The sequence below is a fragment of the Hippopotamus amphibius genome, chromosome 5 (genome assembly GCF_030028045.1).
Source record: "Hippopotamus amphibius kiboko isolate mHipAmp2 chromosome 5, mHipAmp2.hap2, whole genome shotgun sequence".
NCBI classification, from domain to species: Eukaryota; Metazoa; Chordata; class Mammalia; order Artiodactyla; family Hippopotamidae; genus Hippopotamus; species Hippopotamus amphibius.
This window is the reverse complement of record NC_080190.1, coordinates 135,779,507-135,804,427: the sequence shown is the minus strand read 5'-3', so window position 1 is coordinate 135,804,427 and position 24,921 is coordinate 135,779,507. Positions and strand designations below refer to the sequence as shown.

At 42.7% G+C, this 24,921-nt stretch overlaps 1 protein-coding gene across 4 annotated transcripts in view; it reads right to left on the bottom strand.

Annotated features, from left to right (window-relative positions):
- Positions 1-24,921, bottom strand: part of MATN2 (matrilin 2) — a 155,068-nt gene that overhangs the window by 43,200 nt on the left and 86,947 nt on the right. For all 4 annotated transcript variants that reach the window (XM_057736049.1, XM_057736050.1, XM_057736048.1 and 1 more), the window contains one exon: positions 11,943-12,065. In XM_057736049.1, the coding sequence (XP_057592032.1) occupies positions 11,943-12,065 (123 nt within the window). The remainder of the gene's footprint in view (positions 1-11,942; positions 12,066-24,921) is intronic.

Genomic DNA, 24,921 nt, shown 5'->3' with positions numbered 1-24,921 from the left:
CATTCATATCAGAAGATACTTCAAGAACTTACAAACAATTGTATTTAAAAGTTAAAGAAATGCAAATCGAAACAATCACAAGGCACACTTACACTCCATAAACTGCAAATTAAAGACAAGATAAAATCCAGTGGTAGCAAGGCAGCATGGAAACACAGTCAGAGTTATTAATAATGGGTGGCATTATAAACTGATAAAAATTCTTCTGGAAGGACATTTGGCAATATTCACTCTGGAAATATGACCCCAAGAAATAATTGAAAAAAGAAGGAAATTAACTATACGGAATAAATTATTTGTAGTAGCATTACTTACAGTGACAAAAAATTAGGAAAATAAGATGAACATTTAATAAGAATAAATAGTTTAGTAATTTAAGAGAAAATGCATGGGCCTATTTCTCATTAATCCTACAAATATTCACAGAGCACCTGCTCTGGGCCTGGCTCTATTTTAGGTGCTAAGGATAGAACAAATAACAAAATAGACAAAAACTCCAGTCCTAGAGAAGCTGACATTTGGATGGTGGTGGCAGATAAAAAAGAAAATAAATACATAAAGAACACAGTCTTAGAAGGTGGAGAGTGTTCTGGAGAAAAATAAAATGGCACGAAGGAATAGAGACTGTGTGTGGGCGGGGGGGGGGGGTTGCAAGGGAGGGTGTGATGTAATAGCAGTGGTGAGGAAAGACCTGACCAGGAAGGTAGCAGTTGGGCAGTCTTTTTTTTTTTTTTTGAAAAATTTATTTATTTATTTATTGGCTGCATTGGGTCTTCGTTGTTGCGCATGGGCTTTCTCTAGTTGCAGCGAGCGGGGCTCCTCTTTGTTGCGATGCATGGGCTTCTCAGCGTGGTGGCTTCTCTTGTTGGGGAGCATGCACTCTAGGCACGTGGGCTTCAGTAGTTGTGGCACATGGGCTCAATAGTTGTGGCTCATGGGCTCTAAAGCACAGGCTCAATAGTTGTGCTTAGTTGCTCTGCAGCATGTGGGATCTTCCTGGAGCAGGGATCGAACCTGTGTCCCCTGCATTGGCAGGCAGATTCTTAACCACTGCACCACCTAGGAAGCCCCTGGGCAGAGTCTTGAATGAGGAACGAGCCATGAGGATATCTGGGATGGAGCATCCCAGGCAAAGGGAAAAACAGCAGGTGCAAAGGCCCAGAGGTGGGAATATGCCTGGTGAGCTGGAGGATCAGCAAGGAGGCCAGGGTGGCTGGAGCAGAGAGGGGTCGGAGATGAGAACAGATCAGGAGGGACTGTGGGGCCACTGCCAGGACTTTACTGAGTAGGGAATCACTGCAGGGTTCTGAACAAAGGAATCGAGAATAGACCATTAGCAGGCAAATGTGATGGTAGAAAACCAGTGAGGAGATACTACAATAACCCCAGTGAGGAATGAGGGGGGCTTAAACCAGGACAGTGCAGGAAGGAGGTAGGGGGAGAGAGGGGAGTGGGTTCTGGGTGTTCTGTGCTGAATTGTGTCCCCCCCAGAAAAGAAATATTGAAGTCATGACCCTTGGTACCTGTAAATGTGATTTTATTTGGAAACAGGGTCTCTGCAAATACAATCAAGTTAAGATGAGGTCATTAGTCTGGGGCCTAATCCAATATGACTGGTGTCCTTATAGGAAAAGAAGAAAGCCACTTGGAGACAGATGAGAGTGTTGCAGCTGTAAGCTGAGGAGTGCCGAGGACCAACAGCCACCACCAGAAGCAAGGCGGGAGTCTCCTCCACAAGCTTCAGAGGGAGCGTGACCCTGCCAGCACCTTGATGTCAGACTATGAGGCCCCAGAGCTGGGAGGCAAGACGTTTCTGTTGTTTTCTGTCACCTGGTTTGTGGTTCTTTGTTACGGCAGCCCTGGGGAACTAATACACCAGGTTGAAAGTGGGGCCAGTAAGATTCCTGTTGGATTAGATGTGAGGCGGGGGCTGGGGGGAAAGAGAGGGATTAAGGCTGACCTGGGGACGGGAAGGTGCAGGTGGAGTGGGTTTTGTAGGGACAAATCAGGAGTTCCATTTTGGGCAGTAGGTAGTTAACATTATGATTCTAATATAACTGTAAATAAGAAGACATACAATTTGGTGAGAAAAGTAGATCTGAAAGTTGTATATTGACAATGATTATATCCAGGTAAAATATAGCTCTAAGGCAAAACCTGAAAATTAGAAATCAAAATGCTTGCTGTGTTAAGGTGATAGGATTGTGGACGATTTTTTTTTTCCTTAAAAAATGTTTCCCTCTATGCAATGGTTTAGGATATTTTAATATCAAAAATTTGTAAATAATAAGAGGGAAATGGAATCTGCAAATTAATACACATGCACATTTTAAAAAGCAAAACCATGCATTGAGAAGATAATTACATACTTAACATAATGATCAAAAGATGCAAAGGGAAAAGCTAAAGATTTTGAAAGGGTAATAACGTGTGTTGTGTTTATTCTTTTGCTCCCAGGCTTCATTAAGTTTCTGTTAAGGTATTGTTTTTTGTAACTTCACTCCCTAAAGAGTTCTAATAGTGCCTGATATTTGTGGGTTTAATACATAAGCCATTTTGGTGGGGACAGTGCATTCATACAGTCTCAGGATCTGAATGTCTCGGACGTTGGCCAGCTGCTGGAGTTGAATCATGACATAAATATTGACCTAGCACCAGATCCTTCTCCAAGTTAATGTCTCATCTCTCAAGAACCAATGTATCATTAAACAAATCACTGGGGACACTGAGGGCACAAAGGTCAAGGATACCAAGCCCTGGCACGTGCTCCCGGCTGCATGTCACAGGAGTGGGCCTTGCTGTAGCCCACAGGAGCCTGTATTAGCAGGCGATACCCCGCACCTCTAACCTCCTTGTGCTGCGCCTCAGCTGCCATATTAAAAGTCTCCCAACCCCTGATATGGGTGTCTGCTTGTCAGTCAGCTGGGGCCACCTCAGGCCACTCACTTGTTAGCATCCCTTCCAAAGAGAAGAGCTACCTGACTTCCAAGTTCCAGGCCATTGATAGCATCACAATGATGAATGGGCAGGTCACTGTACCTATAAGGCAGAAACTCAGACCCTACCTCTCTCTTGAACTTCCTCTTACACCGTGGGGTATAATCTATGAGCCCAGCCATCTCTGTCCCTCAGAGAGACATTTGAGTATGCTGGCCCCATATTAGACTGGGAAGAGACTAGAAGCTTTGCTTAGGCCTAATGTCTAAGCCACATATTTCAATCTCGCCTTTTTTTCCAGAATGCTCTAGAACAGAGTATCCAATGTTGGATCAGGTAGTTAATAAAGTTGTACAGAAGCAACCCTTTTAATTGACCTCCACTCAGCCACTCCTGATCAATCACTGCTTTTCATTCCCTCTGAACACATGGGACCTGATCCCCAGAACACGCTAAATGCTTAAGGCTATTGGACGCGCTTTCTTGCACTTCTTTTGTTGGCTGGGATGCATGCTTATAAAGCAGCCTTGAAGGAACACTTGTGCTCCAGAGCACCTGCGTACTTTTCCTATTGACTGATTGTAGGCTCATAAAGCATCAGTTCTCTAAGTATGCTGGTGACCCAGCTGCAACAATCATCCCTTGAGATTGTGTTAGGAATGCAAATTCTCAGGCCCCACCCCAGACCTACTGAATCAGAAACTCTGTGTATGGGGCCCAGGAATATGTGTTTTAACAAGCTCTCCAGGTGATTCTGATGCATGTGAAAGTTTAAAAATCACTGTTAAAATGAGTCAAAGTTGTTTTTATTTCCAAACTTTTATATGCCATTTGTACATGTTATTGTAATTAATTGAAATACTATAAAAAACAATTAAATACAAGCAGCACTAAAATGAATTTTTTAAAAATAAAAACCAACTTGAAAGCTTTGGAAACAATTAAGGCAGTCTGCTAACCAAAATTGCTCTAGAACCAGGCACAGATGAAATATGTAAAGGACTAGAGAAAATTTCATATTTACAGATTCTGCCCTTAGACTGCTTTACAGAAGTCTTCAAATACTTGCTCCAATTTAAAAAAATCAAAATTGAAAACCAGGACTTCCTAGGTGGCACAGTGGTTAAGAATCCGCCTGCCAATGCAGGGGACATGGGTTCGATCCCTGGTCTGGGAAGATCCCACATACTGAGGAGCAACTAAGCTGGTGCACCACAACTACGGAGCCTGCGCTCTAGAGCCCGAGAGCCACAACTACTGAGCCCATGTGCTGCAACTGCTGAGGCCTGCGTGCCCAGAGCCCATGCTCCACAACACGAGAAGCCACTGAAATAAGGAGCTCGTGCACCACAATGAAGAGTAGCCCCCGCTCGCCGCAACTAGAGAAAGCCCAGGCGCAGCAGCAAAGACCCAGAGCAGCCAATGAATTAATAAATAAATTTATTAAAAAAATTGAAAACACATTATGGGTATGATTTATGCAAGAAAGAGCTTTTTAAATCATATATTTTTAAATGAACTTAAAATTAATAATTTTGGGGAGAGTAATCAAAAGCAGTTTTTATTAAAAGTACATTTATGTGTTTTAAAGAAAATTTAAATGCTTAAGGTAGGTTTTGATATTCATTTTTCATGATTCTGCTCTTTGAGTAACATTTTTCATCAATTAGCCAACCTCACAGGATAAGAAGGCTGCTCCTGAACTTTGATTCTCGTGCTGGTTTTGCTTTTAGTGTGCACAGCTCTCTGCGGAACCAAAGGGAAAAGGAGAGATTGGCAAGGCAGGATTCAAGCATTCCTGGGTCCCAAGACCCTGGCCTGTAAAGCCCAAAGGTGTCAAATCCCACTTTGAGTTGAGGGCCACCCACTGGCTCATTGCCAGGCCTCTGGGGACAGCAGATGAGGCCATCGTGAGACGCGGAGGAGCCCATTTCCCGGGCTTTGTAAGGGTGAGAGAGTTCCAGTCCATTTAACTGTCATCCTTTGCTGCATGTTTTAGGCTCTATGCATAACTTCCTTGGTTGCAAAATTGTACTTATAAAAAGAGAGGCCACGTTTAGGGGGCAGATGTATGGAGGTGACCTATGCGTGTAACTCAGAGATGCCTCTGTTGTTCCAAGACCTCTCCTACTTCATCAAAATCCTTTCTCGGTTGTTTTTGCCTGAAACAACCAGAGAGAGTAATTCCCTGGCTGTAGTTCTTCGGCCTTCCAGATCACAAAGTGCTAAGATCTCAGGGTCGGAAGCCAGTCTTGGCATGTTCAGTCTCTGACTAACATGTGAGAAATTGTGCATCTCTCTCCAAGGATAAACCGTATTTGGTACAGGGTTATAAAGCCTGAGACTGACGGTCTCTGATTTACAGTCTGGTGGAATTCCAAGGTCTCCTCAGCAGGGATCAGTCTGCAAAGAGGATGGCCTTAGTTGAAACAGGATATTTTAAAGAGGAGCATTTGGGTTTTTAAGTTTGTTGATGACAGAGTAGGAAAAACCAAATTTGTCATTTAGAGAAATGGTAGAACCAATTTACTTGCTGAGTATATATAAGACACACGCACAGAGTCAGCTTCACAAAACTGCTCTTACCCAGGGCACAACTGGATTCCTATATGTAGGAGTTTAAAACTCCGAGAAAGTTTCCTATTGATTTTGCTAACAATAGGTAAGTGTTCTGGGCTGAATTACATCTTTCCCACCCTAAATTCATTTGTTGAAGTCCTATGGTGACTGCATTTGGAGATAGGACCTTTAAAGAGGTGATTAAGTTCAAATGAGGCCAATAGGGTGGGTCCTAATTGAAACTGACTGGTGTCCTTACGAGAAGTGGAAATTTGGACATACACAGAGGCGCCACGGATGCATAGGCACAGAACAAAGACCACACGTATCAACAGAAGCAACAAGCCAAGGAGAGAGACCTCAGAAGAAATCAACCTGCTGACACCTTGACTTCGGACTTCTAGCCTCCAGCACTGGGAGAAAATAAATTTCTGTTGCCACTCACTGTGTGGTATTTTGTCATGGCAGCCCTAGCAAACTAAAGCAGCGTGAAATCCTTGCATCTGGGGGAGGTTGTGCTTCAAGCATGAGGAGTAAGTTGCCGAATTAAAAATCTGATCTTTCAATATGAAGACTGATCCTCATTCGTTGTCGCCAACTTAAGTATCAACTGTCCCTTCTCACTGAAGGTGACCGATACAGGAGGATGCGGGAGGAAAGCTTCGAGGGCAGCAGTAACAGCCTGTGAAAGCCTCAGGCTATGTGCCACCATCGCTCTGGGGACAGACCTCAATATGATTTTTCAAATGTACCATGTGTTTGATACATTATTAAATGCAAGCATTCACAAGAAGACAGAAATTCATAAAGGATACAGCAATTCAGATTCAACTAATGTGTATCCGTTGTCCATGTATAGCACTGTTCCAAGTGCTTCCCATATATATTTTTTAAAAATTTTTATCGGACTATAGTTGACTTACAATGTTGTGTTAGTTTCAGGTGTACAGCAAAGTGAGTCAGTTATATATACACATATATCCACTCTTTTCTAGATTCTTTCCCCATATAGGTCATTACAGAGTATTGAGGCTTCTCCTGTATTAACGCATCTCACCCTCACAACAACCCTTGGAGGCAGGTATTGTTATTGTCAATTTACAATTGAAGCCTCCGAAACAGAGAGGTCAAGAGACCTATAAAATGTGGGCGAGGATAGTACCTACCTCAAAGGATTGTTGCAATTATATGTAAAATGTTCCAAACAGGTCCTAGGATTTAGTAACATTCAAGAAGTGTAGATCATATTTGTATCACTTTGCCTCCCTAATCAGATATGGTTGAATTTGGCAGTAAAGAGATACCTTAATGCCACTCAGTTGTTCCACAACCATTTACGGAGCAGTTACTATGCGTCAGGCATTGTGCTAAACCCTGGATGGTAAATAGCAAATAGCATCATAAGATGGTAAGACATCTGTGAAGAAAGGCAGGAAGGACAAGCCAAGCTTTAGTGGTGATTACCTCCAGGAAGCAAAACTGAGGAGGAACGTCTTTCAGGTTTTGATTTCATACACAACAATAAGCAAAAATTGATTTTGTAATTTAAAAACCAATCAAGGGGGAAAGTTTTTTTTTTTTTAATATGAATGCTTTAGATAGTGATTACTCAAACTCAGTCAATTATTCAAGAAAAACATTTTGCAAGTCTACTCTGTGAAAGATGAAAAGTATAAGAATTGGCTTCTGCCCCGCCCCCAAGGGTTTACAATCTGCTTGGGCAGATAAGATGCAAACAGGACCAAAGTTACCCCAAAAGACAAGGCGGTCAGTAAACACCAGGAGAGCAAGCACAGCAAAAAAATTCACCTGCAAAGACAGAGGTAAATGATCTTCGAAAAATGTACAGTTTGGGATGGAAATTATCACAGCTTTAGTGGAAGCTGATGAGTTACAAATACCAGGACTCAACTAAAGCAAAATCAGGACTTTCATTAGTCAGTAATCCAACCCTTGATCACCTCAATGTTGAAACAAATTCAGTTCTATCTAGAGTTAAATGAGCAGTTAGGGAAATGGGACTCCAGCCCCTGAAGTTCAGGTTCCACTGACTCCAAAGTGTGCAAATGTTCTCTAAAAAGGTCCTGAGTCTGGCTAAGAATTGAATTTTCATGCAGTCACAGTCATAATTCTGGGATGAGTCAAAGTACTCCCATGGGGTCCGCTCACCAGTAGCTGGTCGTGGTGAATTTCTACCGAACTTCTTTAAGTGAAGAGATTAGACTTGCTGTCCTCACTTTCTCACCGCCTCCCCTCCCCCTTGAAATCCGTCCTTTACCTCACCCCTCTTGATCATTATCAGTGGCCTCCTCATCATTTTTGTGTCCCGAATGCCTAGCAGAGTGGCTGGCAGACAGTCTGGAAATGTCTGCTGAGATAAATCAATGACTCAACTCGATGGCTTTTGCTCTAAGTGCTGTTCCATTTGGACTCGCTGGGGCATGACACTAATATTGACCTGGCCTAGACACTCTCTTTCCCATCCTACTCCATGACTTCTGGTCCTCTCGTCCACCTCTCCCCAACTCCTCCTCCCCCACCTTAGCCGGTTCTTTCATCAGTATTCTTCCTGCCCCCACGTCTCCCTCCTGCTGCCTGCATGTGGTTGCAGCCCAAGACTCAGGCTTCACTCTCTCCTAACACCACACCTCATGGCATCCAGGAGATGATGCTGATAATAATACATGTTATAATAAGAAGAATAACAAATGTCTAATGTGTATTAGGAACTGTACTCATTACCTTATTTAATCCCACAAACTCTATGATGTAGGTATTGTTCTTCTATGTCATAGATGAGAAAACCAAGGCTCAGAAATAAAATGACTCAGGAATAGCAAGTAGCAGAACTGGGATTTGAGCCCAGGTCTTACCGTATCGAAGGTCAGATGCTTTCAAAACAAACACATGAATGGACATTGGAAATGGAAATTAAAATTCAGAAGGAATGGACTGTGCTGCTTCCTGCCCGCACCATTGGTTCTGCCCTCTCGTGGTGTTAGTGCTGCCTCTGCTCCCTCTCCATGTGTCCTTGCAGGTGTCCCAGCTCAGCTTCAAACCCGCTGTGTCTAAAACTCCTCATTATCCTTGCTAAAAATCTGTTCCTATCACTCTTTCATCACGGTCGCCTCCACTCGCAGAGTCACGGAAGCTCAGATCCAGGACTCGATTGTGACTTTTCGTCCTCCTCCTTATTCATCACGCCTCCTTTCATTCCTCACCCCTCCCTTCTCTCTTCATTTCTACGGTCGCTACTCACATCTGGCTCTGGTCACCCCTCACCATAGTCTCATGACTGGTCTTTCCATCCCTCCTTATCTTCCTCCTGGAATCCATCCTGCCCTTCCCTGAGAGATTACGTTTCCTAAAATGAGGCTTTGCCTTTATCAGTCCCACTTAGAAACACTTTAGTGTCTCTTTTTCAAAGATAAAGTCCAGACTCTTTAGCCTGGTTTTCAAAGCCCAGGACACTCTGGTTCCAGCGGATGTTTTCAACTTCGCTTCCTACTTCTCACCTGCAGAAATTCTCTGCTTCAACAGAGATGGTCTTCTCAACTGTTTAAGTCAGGCTGGCCTTAACTAGGGTGACCCCATAATTTCTCATTCAGACTGGAATCCCCCTTGAAAGTGAAAAGGAGTGCTATTGAGAATTGAGCCAACAGCCATAAACTGGGATCCTCCTGGATTAACTGGGATTATGGTCCCCATATTCATACCATTCTCTGTCTGTCTACATACAGGCCACCCAGACCAGGTGCTAATGGAATGCTTCCAGAGTCCCTACCAGCCTCTGTTTCTCCTCTAAACTTCCCGCTCTAAGTCTGATACCTGGAGTCTCCATCTTGATGAGTCCCTTCAGATTGACGTCTTCAGGTTAGGCTGCCAGTTTAGCTTTCAATTTGGTGGCTTCTCACTGTGACAGTCTCTCCCTGATCTACCAGCTCTCTACCTGGCCCTCCCAGCCTGGTCCCAGTCCATACTGCTACCTTTACACCATCGCCGCCCTCCTGTCTCCCCTTGTCTCAGACATCCTTCCAATTGCTACCCTTCCTTCCTCACCCAGATCTTCCCCACCCAAACCATGAGGATGTCCCTCCTCTCTGGCCTTCTGTAGCCTCTATTATCTCCATCATTTGCTTTGCACTCAGCACAGTCCCAGCAGGCAGCAACTGACATTTTGGAGATTTGCTCGTCTCCCTAACTAAAGCAACTGGCAACAAAGGTCCACAGCCACTTAATCACCTCACTCCCAGCCTCTAACAGGTCAGGCATTTGGTGGAAGAGGATGGGAATAAGAACATCTGATGGATGAGGCTGGAGTCACACACAGTCTCTTCCACTTTCCCATTCTTCTGCCTGAAGCCCCCCTCCACCCCGCTCTGAGGAAGGCAGACATCCTTACACCCTGATAGCGGCAGCAAGACCAAAGCGCATCTCTAATAAACACAGCCCACAACAGCTCCCTGGCAACCACAGCATCAGCTCTCATGCTTGTTGCTCTTCAGTAAATGTCAAACTCCAGACCTTTCAGTAAAACCCTTAGAGACTCAAAGGCTCTCTACTACAGAGGACCATTAGGCAATTATTTGACAACACCCAGAGAACTGGGCTCCTCACTGCCTTCCAATTTTCCAAAGGCCAAGGCAGGCCTCCCGCCCCAGCCATGGCCCCTACCGCCCCTGCCCAGTCTACTCCCTGTCACTCACACAAGCTCTGGGCCCGCCCTGTTCCTTCCCTCACCCTAACTAACCAGACACTCTCACTCGACCTGTTTCCTGAAGCTCATCCACTGGCTTTACTTCTAGTGGCGGGATTTCCTTCTGACTCAGCAGCACCCAAAGTTCCTACCCATTTAACCAACTGGTAAGGGGAAAATATATACGTGAAACAAAATAGAGAGGATGACTTCATTTTGTTAAATATTAAAGAAATGTTTATAAATAGATATTTATGTGGGGAGAGGTCTGGCAGAAAAAGATATTTATGTGGGGAAAGATCTGGCAGAAAATATAACAAGCTATTAATAGTGATTTTCTCATCTAAGTTCCTCAACGAAAACAGATTACTTGCATAATAAAAATTAATGAAGCAAAAAAAACAAAAAAACAAAAAACCTACTGTTTCCACAGTGGCTCCTTTTTCACCAGTGCTAATGGATGTGGTACCCTGCTATCTATCACCAGCCACAGAGTAAGGGGGAAACACACCTCTAAGCCTTAGGAGACCAGCTCCATCTGTGGACCTGTGATGAGGGCAGTTTTCATCACCATCAGTGTGTAAAAACAAAGAAGCAAACAAACCCATTTTTAGTCTCATCATCACCTGCAAAGAACAGGCCACCACCTACACTTTGTTTTGTTGCTTTTTCCTTCCACATCCTCAGCTAAGAATCACAGTGTGCCGGAAAGCGTGTAAGTTCAATGTGCAAAAAAATCGTCATTCACTGTTTATGGGAAGCAAAACAGAACAGGTCCTCTGAAAACAACAGAATATGGAACAGGAAATGTAGGATTTAGAGTTAGAAAATGAAGGTTCCGGTTCTGATGTCAGTCAAGTTCTTTTCCTTCCTTTCCTTACAGATTTTCTGCCTCCTAAGTATCCAGCTCAGTTTACTGAACACCTGCTGTTCGCCAGGCACTATTTGTCGGTGGAAAGATAAATAAGGCCGTGCAAGTTTAAAGGGCTTTGCAGACAAACTGGGAAGTGCTGCATGCATATTAGGGATCCATTGGTCTGCCCCGCAGGTACCAAGGAAAATCATATCCATCACTGAGGAAGTTAGATGCCACCCCCCGCCTCACGGGCCCGCGCCATGTGGAGTCGCCCAAGTGGGAAGCCACTCAGCTGGTCGCAGGCCAGTGCTTGTAGTTCCAAGCATTGCCCTGGAAACGTCTTACCCAAGGCCGGCATTTGGGGCTGCTGTTTGTTTTTTCTGACCCCGGTGTCTCAGGACACACAGCTGGCCTCTTACACGTGGCGGTCACTGGAGCCTGCCCCGGGACGGCAGACCCATACTTGGAAGGAAGGCTGCCCGCCTCTTTGAGGTGCCGCTCAGCAACCTCGCCCACCACCACCTGGACCTCATGGATAACACATGCGCTGTACGCAAGTCAGGCCGGCCCAAACTTACCCTCCTAATCGAATGAAAATACGCCAGTCCTTTCCAAGGGAATAGTAACAGACAATTTTATTTACATAGGTTGTCATAAATATGCCTTTTGCTGAGGACCCAGAATGAGAAAATGCTAACCTCAGCCACAAACGAAGTCTTTAAAGTTCCAATTCTGACTAACAACGAGGCCAGAGAACTCGGAGCACTTTGTTGAAACTCAGAGGAGAGCAACTGAATATGTGCCCCTCCCGCCATCCCCCCAACCCCCACCCCCCGCGCCTTTAGTAGCTTAGGTTGTGCTTCCCCATCAAGCAAGGCTGGAGGAGGTACTCACCCACACACTGTTTCCCGTCCTCGGCCAGGGTGTAGCCGCTGTAGCACTGGCAGACAAAGGAGCCCGGCAGGTTCACGCAGAGCTGCTCGCAGCCGTGGTCCTCCGCCGCGCACAGATCCTGGACTGGGGCAAAGCCATCCCATTAGAACACGGCTCTGAAGGAGCTGACCCTCGGCACAGGGCCATCCACAAGCAACTCTACACCACTTGCCAAAGTAACTTTTAGGAACACTGAAAGCATTGTAAGATCATAATGGAAAATTTGGAAAACACAGAAAAAAAAACGAAAAGAAAATTCACCTGTAATTCCCCCCACCTGCAGTCCTACTATCCAGAGGCCACCACTGTTAACATTTGGGTGAGTTTCTATGTATATATAAAAACACATTTTTCAAAGTTGGAATTATTCATCTCTATTAAATGCATTAAATAATTTAAAATTAACATCAATTTGTGGGACTTGCCTGGTGTCCAGTGGTTAAGACTGTGCTCCCAATGCAGGGGGCCCAGGTTCGATCCCTAGTCAGGGAACTAGATCCCCCATGCTGCAAAGAAAAGAGGCCCCATGCTGCAACTAAAGATCCCACACGAGGCAACAAAGATCCTGAGTGCTGCAACTAAGACCTGGTGCAGCCATATTAATTATTAATTAATTAATTATTTTTTTAAAAAACAGGAATTTGTATTTTTCCCATCTCAATGAAAGTGTTCTGAAAACACATAGATGGTTCTTGAGGAGTGAAGTCATCATGAGCAGGTAGTTGCGCTTGTCTGCAGCAGGCACCATTCCTATCCTCTGAGAACTAAAAGACTTTGTAATCAGAGTCTCACCAAATGTACACACGGATATACACAGTCTCACCAAGATAATTTGGCACTGTCTTTGGCTGAGACAGAGCACAGCGAAAAGACCTGCTGCTCCACCAGAAACATGGCAGGTCTTGAAGAGTCCCTCATTCCCAAGTCTGCATGAGTCTCTTTGGACATAATTTTCCTCATTCCGTTTCTTTATCAGAAGGACCTTTGAAAATCCTCTTTGTGCTCTATTTATTCATCCAAGTAATAAATGAGGAAAATGGGAAGCCAAAAGAGGTTAGGTAGAGGTAACAAAGATTACTAGTGAGAAATGAATGTATGGATACTAACAGTTCTATTCTGGTCAGATATTTATTATGTGTCCACAAAGTGCTGAGCCCTGACTATTTATTCATATGAAATGTAAGAATACATTCACAGCAATGAATTTACTGCCTTGGAACTAAGAATATATCGGAGGATGAAAAGGTCAAAGGCATTTTCACTCCATCACTGATTCAGTCTCCTTTGAAGAAACAAGCTGATGTGATGACATTATTTCTCAGCAAGGAGAATGGCTTGGTTTCATAACTAGCTCTTTGAGTGATTTTACCATTAAGGTTGGAGAAAATCAGAGAGCATTAAAGGGACTGAATATATTAAAAAATTTTTTCCTCTAGTTAAAAGGTATCACTATGACAGCTATGGTAAAAACTTAATTCACTAGAAAGCTTGATTAATCCCTGAATTGAATGGCTACACTTTAATGTAATCTCCTAGGTCTTTGAGTTTTATAATTTATTATGCTTCTAGATAATTATAAAGTAGCAAATTGATAAAAAGATAAAAGCTGATCTATTCATCACCTCTATCAAATGCATGAATTAAAAAAAAATAAAAGCTACATCATACAATTAAAAAACATTTAGGTCTAAGATTTCACAAATAAGGATTCTGGTTTTAAAATGCTAAAAGAGGACTTCCTAGGTGGCACAGTGGGTAAGAATCCACCTGCCAATGCAGGGGACACGGGTTCGATCCCTGCCCCAGGAAGATACCACATGCCGCGGGGCAGCCAAGCCCGTGCACCACAACTATTGAGCCTGCATTCTAGAGCCCATGAGCCACAACTATTGAGCCCATGTGCTGCAACTACTGAAGCCCACATGCCTAGAGCCTGTGCTCTGCAACAAGAGAGGCCACCGCAATGAGAAGCCCGTGCACCACAATGAAGAGTAGCCCCCACTCGCTGCAACTAGAGAAAGCCTGTGTGCAGCAACGAAGACCCAACACAGCCAATAAAATAAAATAAATAAATAAATTAATTAATTAAAAAAATAAAATAAAATGTTAAAAGAATTGCTTTCTTTCCCAGATCAATAAAGTAGACAAAAAAAACATAGAGGCAAATTCCTCTCTTACCAGTCTATTTCTATCTTATATTTCCAATTGGGAACTCCAATTGAGATTTCCCATGGATCCAGATATGAAAAAAATAGCAAGAATCAGAAAAAACTTCAGCTCATGCAAAAATAACAGTGAATGACAAAATTTACAGTTAGTTACAAGCCTAAGCCAGAGATCTAAGAAAAATCTGAATCATCAGATACTTTTCATTTATGCAATCAATAAAGCACCTACTCTGTCCCAGGCACTGGGGATGTAGTGGTGAACGAAACAGATAAGGGGGCTCTTGCCTTCATGCAGCTTGTATTCTAAGGGTTAGTAATGTGAAGTTCTAGGAAGAGTGTTTCTGATAAAAACTCAGAAGTGGAATTCATCCAAAGAAAACAGTACTAATTCAAAAAGATATATGCACCGCCATGTTCACTGCAGCATTACTTACAAGTCAAGTTATGGCAGCAGCCTAAGTGTCCATCAGGATGGATGGATGAAGAAGATACGCTACATATAATCAATGAAATGTTACTCAGCCACAAAAAAGAATGAAATTTTGTCATTTGTGACAACATGGATGAACCCCGAAGCTCTTATGCTAAGTGAAATAGGTCAGACAAAGACAAATACCATGTGATCTCACTTATATGTGGAATCTGAAAAACAAAACCAGTGAACAAACATAGCAAAACAGAAACAGATAGAGATACAAACTGGTGGTTGCCAGAGGGGATGGGTTAAGGATAGGAATGAAATAGGTAAAGGAGATTAAATACAAAATTCCAGCTATAAAATAAGTCACAGGGATGTAATTTATGCATGGGGAATATAATCAATGATATTGTAACAACTTTGTATGGTGATAGATGGTAACTGTGGTGATTATTTCATAAAGTACATAATGAAAATGTAAAATACTGAACCACTACATTGTACACCTGAAACACATTGAATGTAAAGAGTGTTTCTGATTGAAAGAACAGTGACTGCAAAGGTCCTCAGGTAGAACAAACTAGCCCCATTTGAGGACTGGGAAGGCCAGAGTAGCTATCAGGTGCATTCTAAATAACTAAAATACAAAATAGAACATGTTAGAAGTCCACAAGAGAGGTGCTGCCAGTACAATGGGAGTTGCGAATGGGGATGGATTACTGCCAGCCAAGGCTGGATTGATCAGAAAAGGCTGGCAGGCAAGCGGGAGAGAACAGAGAAAGGGAAATGGCATCTAGGGCTGAGGGAACAGTCAATGTGCAGAAATGGAGGAAAGCAGGACAGGCGTGGTAGCTGAATTCCACTCTGGGAATTCCAAGGGAAGTAGCAGGAGGGAGCATCGGAAGGACAGCTGACACCAGATGAATAGGGCCTGAAAGCAGGCTGCGTGGTCTGAACTCTGCTCAGCAGGCAGTGGGGACCACTCAAGGTAAAAGCCTTAAAAAGGGAGATGCTTCATTTCACCTGAGTTGTGCCTTGAAAGGATTATTCTGGTTGCATCGCAGTTTCTTTTAGCTCTGTGAAATTTAAAGGACTTCTAGTACAGATGAATGAAAATCACTGCTTTGTCTGGGAACAGTGGTAGTTTTCTGAATTCCACACCAAAGTAGTTTGGTTTGCTTGCAAGTTGATAGGAAAATCAACCTCTTGACGTGAGGACATTCACTTGCTCTTCAGAGCTCTTGGCCCCACCCATCAGCTGTCAGTGCACGCTTGTATGTTTCCCTCCTGGCATGTATCACGATGTTAATTACATAGGCATTTATGTAGTGATGTATTTACTGTGTCTCCCTTGCTAGGCTCTAAGCTCCCTAATCAGGAGGGGAGCATCCCTGTACAAAGTCCTGATGGCTGGAAAATGACACCCCAGTACACTGAAACAACCTACCCCCAAAAGCTGAGCCCAGCTCTGAAGGGGGGTGGGGAGCTTTTCCACCTGGGTCCCTCTTCTCTGCTCCCACATCTGCTTTGCCTCTTCTCTGTGTCCAGCAGGAACCCTGCCTAACAGTGGTTACGAAGGAGTGGTGGGAGTTTTAAGTAATTTTTTTTCTCTTATCTATTGGGTTGGTCAAAATGTTCTTTCGGGTTTTTCCATAACATCTTACAGGAAAACTTTAATGAACTTTTTGTTGAACCCAAAATAATGATATTTTTTAATTTTCTTTTCTTTCTTTTCTTTCCTTTCCTTTCTCTTTCTTTCTTTCTTTCCTTCCCTCCTTCCTTCCTTCCTTCCTTCCTTCCTTACTTCCTTCTTTCTTTCTTTCTTTCTTTCTTTCTTTCTTTCTTTCTTTCTTTCTTTCTTTCTTTCTTTCTTTCTTTCTCCTTCCTTCCTTCCTTCCTTCTTTCTCTCTCTCTCTCTCTTTCTCTCTCTCTTTCTTTCTTTCTTTCTTTTTAATTTGTTTTTGGCTGCATTGGGTCTTCATTGCTCATGCGGGTTTCCTCTAGTTGTGGCGAGCAGGGGCTATTCTCCATTGCAATGTGTGGGCTTCTCATTGCTGTGGCTTCTCTTGTTGCGGAGCATGGGCTCCAGGTGCGTGGGCTTCAATAGTTGCAGCACGAGGGCTCAGGAGTTGTGGCTCAAGGGCTCTAGAGCACAGGCTCAGTAGTTGTGGTGCAGGGGCTTAGTTGCTATGCAGATGTGGGATCTTCCTGGATCAGGGATCAAACCTGTGTCCCCTGCATTGGCAGGCAGATTCTTAACCACTGAGCCACCAGGGAAATCCCTGTTTGTTTGTTTATTTGTTTGTTTAGAGGTGTTAACTAACTTTTTTGTGATAATCATTTCATGATATACACGTTTATCAAATCATCACATTGTTATGACAAACTTACACAATATGTCAATGATATCTCAATAAATCTGGAAAAATAAAGGACTAACTTAATTGACTTTCATTGCACTAAAACTTTCAGTGGGGAAGTCCCTGTTTTTTAATTTTCTAACAAGAGTTTATACCAAGAGCTTTTATAATAATGAAACAAAATCAGCGTTACCAAAGAGCCCCTTTGAAAGTAGTATTTTAAAAGCAGTGAACCAGGATCTTGAGCAATAACCATTTCCCCCCCAAGGCTTCCCCCCATAAGGTAGGTAGAGAGGCAATGAGATGCTTAATCCTCCCAGAACATGACAGCTGAATCATTGCAGGGCCCCGTCTACCAGAGCAGCAGTGCACAACCTGGGCTGCTCATTAGAACCATCTGGGAACCTTTGGAAAATCCTGATACCCAGCCCACCCCCACTAAATCAGACAGCTGGGGGTGGGATGCAGGCAACAGTGTTTTCTCAAGCTCCCAGATAACTCCAGTGTGCAGCCAGGTTGAGAGTCATTGAACCTACAGGATAAAAAGTCCTCACATTGATCTATATTTCTGTTTTTGTGCCAGTGACATATTGTCGTGATTGCTGTAGCTTTGCCATATAGTCTGAAGTCAGGGAGTTTGATTCCTCCAGCTCTGATTTTTTTTTTCTCAAGATTGCTTTGGCTATTTGGGGTCTTTTGTGTCTCCATATAAATTTTAGTATTTTTTGTTCTAGTTCTATAAAAAATGCCATTGGTAATTTGATAGGGATTGCATCAAATCCAAAGATTTCTTTGGGTAGTATAGTCATTTGCACAATATTGATTCTTCCAATCCAAGAACATGATGTCTCTCTCCATCTGTTTGCATCATCTTTGATTTCTTTCATCAGTGTCTTATAGTTTTCCAAGTACAGGTCTTTTAACTCCTTTGGTAGGTTTATTCCTAGGTATTTTATTCTTTTTGCTGCAATGATGAAGGGGATTGTTTCCTTAATTTCTCTTTCTGAGCTTTTGTTGTTAGTGTATAAGAATGTAAGAGATTTCTGTGTGTCAATTTTGTACCCTGCAACTCTACCAAATTCACTGATTACCTCTAGTAGTTTTCTGGTGGCATCTTTAGGACTTTCTATGTATAGTATCAAGTCATCTGCAAACAGCAACAGTTTTACTTCTTCTTTTCCAATTTGGATTCCTTTTATTTCTTTTTCTTCTCTGATTGCTGTGGCAAGGACTTCCAAAATTATATTGAATAGTAGTGGTGAGAGTAGACATCCTTGCCTTGTTCCTGATCTTAGAATGCTTTTAGTTTTTCACCATTAAGAATGACGTTCGCTGTGAGTTTGTCGTATATGGCCTTTATTATGTTGAGGTAGATTCCCTCTATGCCCACTTTCTTGAGATTTTTTTTTTATCATAAATGGGTGTTGAATTTTGTCAGAAGCTTTTTCTGCATCTATTGAGATGATCATATGGTTTTTATTCTTCAATTTGTTAATATGGTGTATCACATTGATTGATTTGCATATATTGAAGAATGCTTGCATCCCTGGGATAAATCCCACTTGATCATGATGTATGATCCTTTTAATGTGTTGTTGGATTCTGTTTGCTAATACTTTGTTGAGGATTTTTGCATCTATAATCATCAGTGATACTGGTCTCTAATATCAATGGAACAGGATAGAAATCCCAGAAATAAACCCATGTACCTATGGTCAACTAATCTATGACAAAGGAGCCAAGGATATACAATGGAGAAAAGACAGTCTCTTCAATAAGTGGTGCAGGGAAAACTGGACAGCTACATGTAAGAATGAAATTAGAACACTTCCTAACACCATACACAAAAATAAACTCCAAATGGATTAAAGACCTAAATGTAACGCCAGACACTGTAAAACTCCTAGAGGAAAACATAGGAAGAACACTCTTTGACATAAATCACAGCAAGATCCTTTATGACCTACCTCCTAGAGTAATGGAAATAAAAACAAAAATAAACAAGTGAATGAAACTTAAAAGCTTTTGCACAGCAAACTATAAACAAGACGAAAAGACAGCCCTCAGAATGGGAGAAAATATTTGCAAACGAATCAACAGACAAAGTATTAATCTCCAAAATACATAAACAGTTCATCCAGTGCAATATCAAAAAAACAAGCAACTCAATCAAAAAATGGGCAGAAGACCTAAATAGGCATTTCTCCAAGGACGACATATGGATGGCCAAGAGGCACATGAAAAGCTGCTCAACATCACTAATTATTAGAGAAATGCAAATCAAAACTACTATGAGGTATCACCTCACACCAGTTAGAATGGGCATTGTCAGAAAATCTACAAACAGTAAATGCTGGAGAGGGTGTGGAGAAAAGGGAATGCTCTTGCACTGTTGGTGGGAATGTAAATTGGTACAGCCACTATGGAGAACAGTATGGAGGTTCCTTGCAAAACTGAAAATAGAGTTACCATATGACCCAGCAATCCCACTACTGGGCATATACCCAGAGAACACCATCATTCAAAAAGACACATGCACTCCAATGTTCACTGCAGCACCATTTACAATAGGCAGGTTAATGGAAGCAACCTAAATGTCCATCAACAGATGAATGGATAAAGAAGATGTGGCACATATATACAATGGAATATTACTCAGCTGTAAAAAGGGACGAAACTGAATCATTTGTAGAGACATGGATGGACCTAGAGACTGTCATACAGAGTGAAGTGAGTCAGAAAGAGAAAAACAAATATCGTATATTAACACATATATGCAGAATCTAGAAAATTGGTACAGATCATCCAGTCTCTAAGGCAGAAATAAAGACACAGATGTAGAGAACAAACATATGGACACCAAGGAGGGAAAGCGCAAGTGGGGGGTGGGGGGGAGGTTTGGGGTGGGATGAAGTGGGAGATTGGGATTGCCATATATACATTACTAATAAGAAAAAAAAATCAAATTGTACACTTTAAATATATGCAGTTTATTGTATGTCAATTATATTTCAATAAATTCTTTTTTTTAAAGAGTAAATTTTTTTAATATAAATTTATTTATTTATTTATTATTTTATTGGCTGTGTTGGGTCTTTTTTTGCTGTGCGCGGGCTTTCTTTTTAGTTTCGGTGAGTGGGGGCGACTCTTCGTTGTGGTGCGTGGGCTCCTCGTTGCCTGTGGCTTCTCTTGTTGCACAGCACGGGCTCTAGGCATGTGGGCTTCAGTAGTTGCAGCACGTGGGCTCAATAGTTGTGGCTCAAGGGCTCTAAAGCGCTGGATCAATAGTTGTGGTGCATGGGCTTAGTTGTTCCGCAGCATGTGGGATCTTCCTGGAGCAGGGATTGAACCCGTGTCCCCTGCATAGGCAGGCGGATTCTCAACCACTGCGCCACCTAGGAAGCCCTCAATAAATTCTTAAAAAAAAAGAGTCCTCTCAATTATGCGAGGGGAAGGTGCCCAGATGCAAGAGTCAGCCTCCCCCTTTATCAACTGAGTCTGAAGGCTCAGATTCTTCTTTTAAACAAATCTCATATTTTTTTGCTGTCCTTGGCCCCCTCTCCAAGTGGCTGAAAGACCCTGGACTACGTGAGGGTGTGAAGCGTGGTAGGAACAGGAAGATCATGGCTCACATTCCAGAAGAACAATCCCACAAACAGCAGGCCTGCCAGTTGGCCTCAGGCCTTTCATGCTGTTTTTAGAACGTTGGGGATTTATGGCCACTAGTTATCTGTATTGTCCCAAAGGAAACCACTGAGGGATTAATTTAATTAAACAAAGACAAAGGAATAAATACAGACTAGGTTCTGACAAAACAACTTTGTTGTTTTTCTGGCAGTGGTCACTTCCATTTGAAACAAATACAGATGTTTTTGGATTGATTCCTTATTTTTTAGAAAAACAGCACTTCTTTTCCTCCCAGCCTGGGAGGATTTCACTGAAGGGTGATAAAACTGTGGGGGTCGGAGAAGCACTGGATTCAGAGTTCCCATTACCCTTCCAAGCCTTCTCTACCCTGTAACCCCCACTCAGGGCTACTGCCTTCAGTCCGATGTCACCTCTTCCAGGAAGGCTTCTCCAGGATGGCTGGGCTTAGAATCTCCTTCCTCTGGGCTCCTCTATCTCTGTACACACAGCTCCACTAGAGCACTTACACACTTATCTCACAGTATTAGAAGGACCTGATCACAGGTCTGTCTGCCCCAGGAGAACTGGAGCTGGCCTGACTCGGTTTTGATTTCCCAGTGTCCTAGCGTAGGTAGTTGGTACCCCATTAAGTGTTTGCTGAATGAACAGTAAGAACGTCTCATACCCCCTGCCTCCCAACAGGGATGCTCCTAGAGTCCTAAAATAACTCCTCCTTCCGAAATGGGGTTCTGGGAAGAGAGTGAGATGGGAACAAAACTTTTCCTGAGTCTCTGTAACCTCTCTTTGTTTCCAGCAAGAGATATTCCTATCCCAGAAGCATACAATGACATCGGGGAGCAAGCCCCTAGCTGCACACACCAGAATTCTCACAACAACTAAGGAACTGGCTGCCTTGCTCTCTGCTGCATCCCTGGTACCTAGCACAGTGCCTGGCACATTGTAGGTACTCATTAAGTGCTTGTAAATGGATGAATGGACCTAACATCTGGCGTACAGGGTTGTCATGCATTCCTCCCTCATCAGTCTTACCTAGGCTGTAAGCTCTGAAAGGGACGGATGAGTCTTGGTGGTCCTCAGGATGCCTGTGATACCACACACTTCATGCAGCAGCTTCTTAGTGGACATGTGTTGATCTGACTTGACAATCGCCAGCCTGGAGTACTCAGGGATGCTGGGCTCTTATCTGACCACTCCCTGTTAGAGGTCAAGTTCCCCTTCACAGTTTCTTTTACCACAGTTATAATTTAACACAATTTGCAACTGTTAATTTCATGTCCACTTCCCCTGGCATTTGAAGGCAGTGCTTGTTCTGTTGAGCCCTCCAGCTCAAATAACTAGCATGGTGTTTGGCATGTGGTCAATTTTTAAAAATATACTGGAATGACTGAATTAATTTACTCGTTCATTCATTTGTCAAATTGTTCAAACTGCTGGGAAAAAAAAAACAGTGAATAAAATAGATCTAAAAAATCAATCAATCGGGAGACGGATCATGATGGCGGAGTAGGAGGACATGCGCTTATTCCCTCTTGCAAGAGCACCGGAATTACAACTAACTGCTGAACAATCATTGACAGAAAGAAACTGGAACTCACCAAAAAAGACACCCCACATCCAGAGACAAAGGAGAAGCCGCAATGAGACGATAGGAGGGGTGCAATTGCATTACAATCAAATCCCATAAATGCTGGGTGGGTGACTCACAAACTGGAGAACAGTTATACTACAGAAGTCCACCCACTAAATTGATGGTTCTGAGCCCCATGTCAGGCTTCCCAACCTGGGAGTCCAGCAATGGAAGGAGGAATCCCCAGAGAATCAGACTTTGAAAGCCAGCGGGATTTGATTGCAGGACCTCCACAGGACTGGGGGAAATGGAGACTCCACTCTTGGAGGGCACACAAAAAAGTGTGCTCACCAGGACCCAGGTGGAAGGAGCAGTGACCCCATAGGAGACTGAATCAGACCTACCTGCTGGTGTTGGAGGGTTGCCAGCAGAGGTGGGGGGCAGCTGTGGCTCACCAAGGAGACAGGGGCACTGGGGGCAGGGGTTCTGGGAAGTGCTCATTGATGTGAGCCCTCCCAGAGTCTGCCATTAACCCCATTAAAGAGCCTGTAGGCTCCACTGCTAGGTTGCCTCAGGCCAAACATCAAACAAGGTGGGAACACAGCCCCACCCATTGGCAGACAAGCAGATTAAAGTTTTACTGATCTCCGCCCACCAAATCGGATTAAAGTCTTACTGAGCTCTGCCCACCCAGCCCTACCCACCATCAGTCCCTCCCATCAGGAAGCATGCAGGAGCCTCCTAGATAGCTTCCTCCACAAGAGGGCAGACAGCAGTATCAAGCAGTATCAGCAGTATTTCCTTCTGTGGAACTGAAAACCACAGCTACAGAAAGATACAGAAAATGAAAAAGCAGAGGACTTTGTACCAGATGAAGGGACAAGATAAAACCCCAGAAAACAACTAAATGAAGAGGAGATAGGCACCCTTCCAGAGAAAGAATTCAGAATAATGATAGTGAAGATGATCCAGGACTTTGAAAAAAGACTGGATGCAAAGATTGAAAAGTTTACCAAAGACCTAGAAGAATTAAAGAACAAACAAACAGAGATAAGCAACACAATAACTTAAATGAAAAATACACTAGAAGAAACCAATAGCAGGTTAACTGAGGCAGAAGGGCGAGTAAGTGATCTGGAAGACAGAACGGTGATAATCACTGATGTGGAAAAGAATAAAGATAAAAGAATGAAAAGAACTGAAGACAGCCTAAGAGACCTCTGGGACAATGTTAAACACACCAACATTCGCATTATAGGGGTCCCAGAAGGAGAAGAGAGAGAGAAGGGACCCGAGAAGGTATTGGAAGAGATTAGAGATGAAAACTTCCCTAACATGGGAAAGGAAATAGCTACCCAAGTCCAGGAAGTGCAGAGAGTCCCAGGCAGGATAAATCCAAGGAGAAACACGCCAAGACATATAGTAGTCAAATTGACAAAAATTAAAGACAGAGAAAAGTTATTAAAAGCAAGAAGGGAAAAACAACAAATAACATACAAGGGAATTCCCATAAGGTTAACAGCTGATTTCTCAGCAGAAACTCTGCAAGCCAGAAGGGACTGGCATGATATACTTCAAGTGATGAAAGAGAAGAACCTACAACCAAGAATACTCTAACCGGCAAGGATCTCATTCAGATTCGATGGAGAAATCAAAAGCTTTACAGACAAGCAACAGCTAAGAGAATTCAGCAACACCAAAGCAGCCCTACTACAAATGCTCTAAGCAGGAAACATAAGAGAAGAAAAGGGCCTGCAAAAACATAAACAAAACAATTAAGAAAATGGTAATAGGAACATACATATCGATAATTACCTTGAATGTAAGTGGACTAAATGCACCACCCAAAAGACACAGACTGGCTGAATGGATATAAAAACAAGACCCATATATATGCTGTCTACAAGAAACTCACTTCAGAACTAGGGACACATGCAGACTGAAAGTGAGGGGATGGGAAAAAGATATTCCATGCAAATGGAAATCAAAAGAAAGCTGGAGTAGCAATACTCATATCAGATAAAATAGACTTTAAAATAAAAAATGTTACAAGAGACAAGAAAGGACACTACATAAAGATCGAGGGATCAATCCAAGAAGAAGAGAGAACAATTATAAATATATATGCATCCAATATAGGAGCACCTCAATACGTAAGGCAAATGCTAACAACTATAAAAGAGGAAATCGACAGTAACACAATCATAGTGGGGGACTTTCACACCCCACTTACACCAACGGACAGATCATCCACACAGAAAATTAATAAGGAAACACAAGCTTTAAATGACACAATAAATCAGCTGGATTTCATAGATATCTACAGGACATTACATCCAAAAACAGCAGATTACACATTCTTCTCCAGTGTACATGGAACATTCTCCAGGACAGATCACATTTTGGGTCATAAATGAAGCCTTGGTAAATTCAAGAAAATTGAAATCATATCAAGCATCTTTTCTGATCACAGCGCTATGAGATTAGAAATCAATTACAGGGAAAGAACTGTAAAAAACATAAACACATGGAGGCTAAACAATACACTACTAAGTAACCAACAGATCACTGAAGAAATCAAAGAGGAAATAAAAAAATACCTAGAGACAAACGACAATGAAAATACAACAATCCAAAACCTATGGGATGCAGCAAAGGCAGTTCTAAGAGGGAAGTTTATAGCAATACAATCCTACCTCAAGAAACAAGAAAAATCCCAAATAAACAATCTAACCTTGCACCTAAAGAAACTGGAGAAAGAAGAGCAAACAAAACCCAA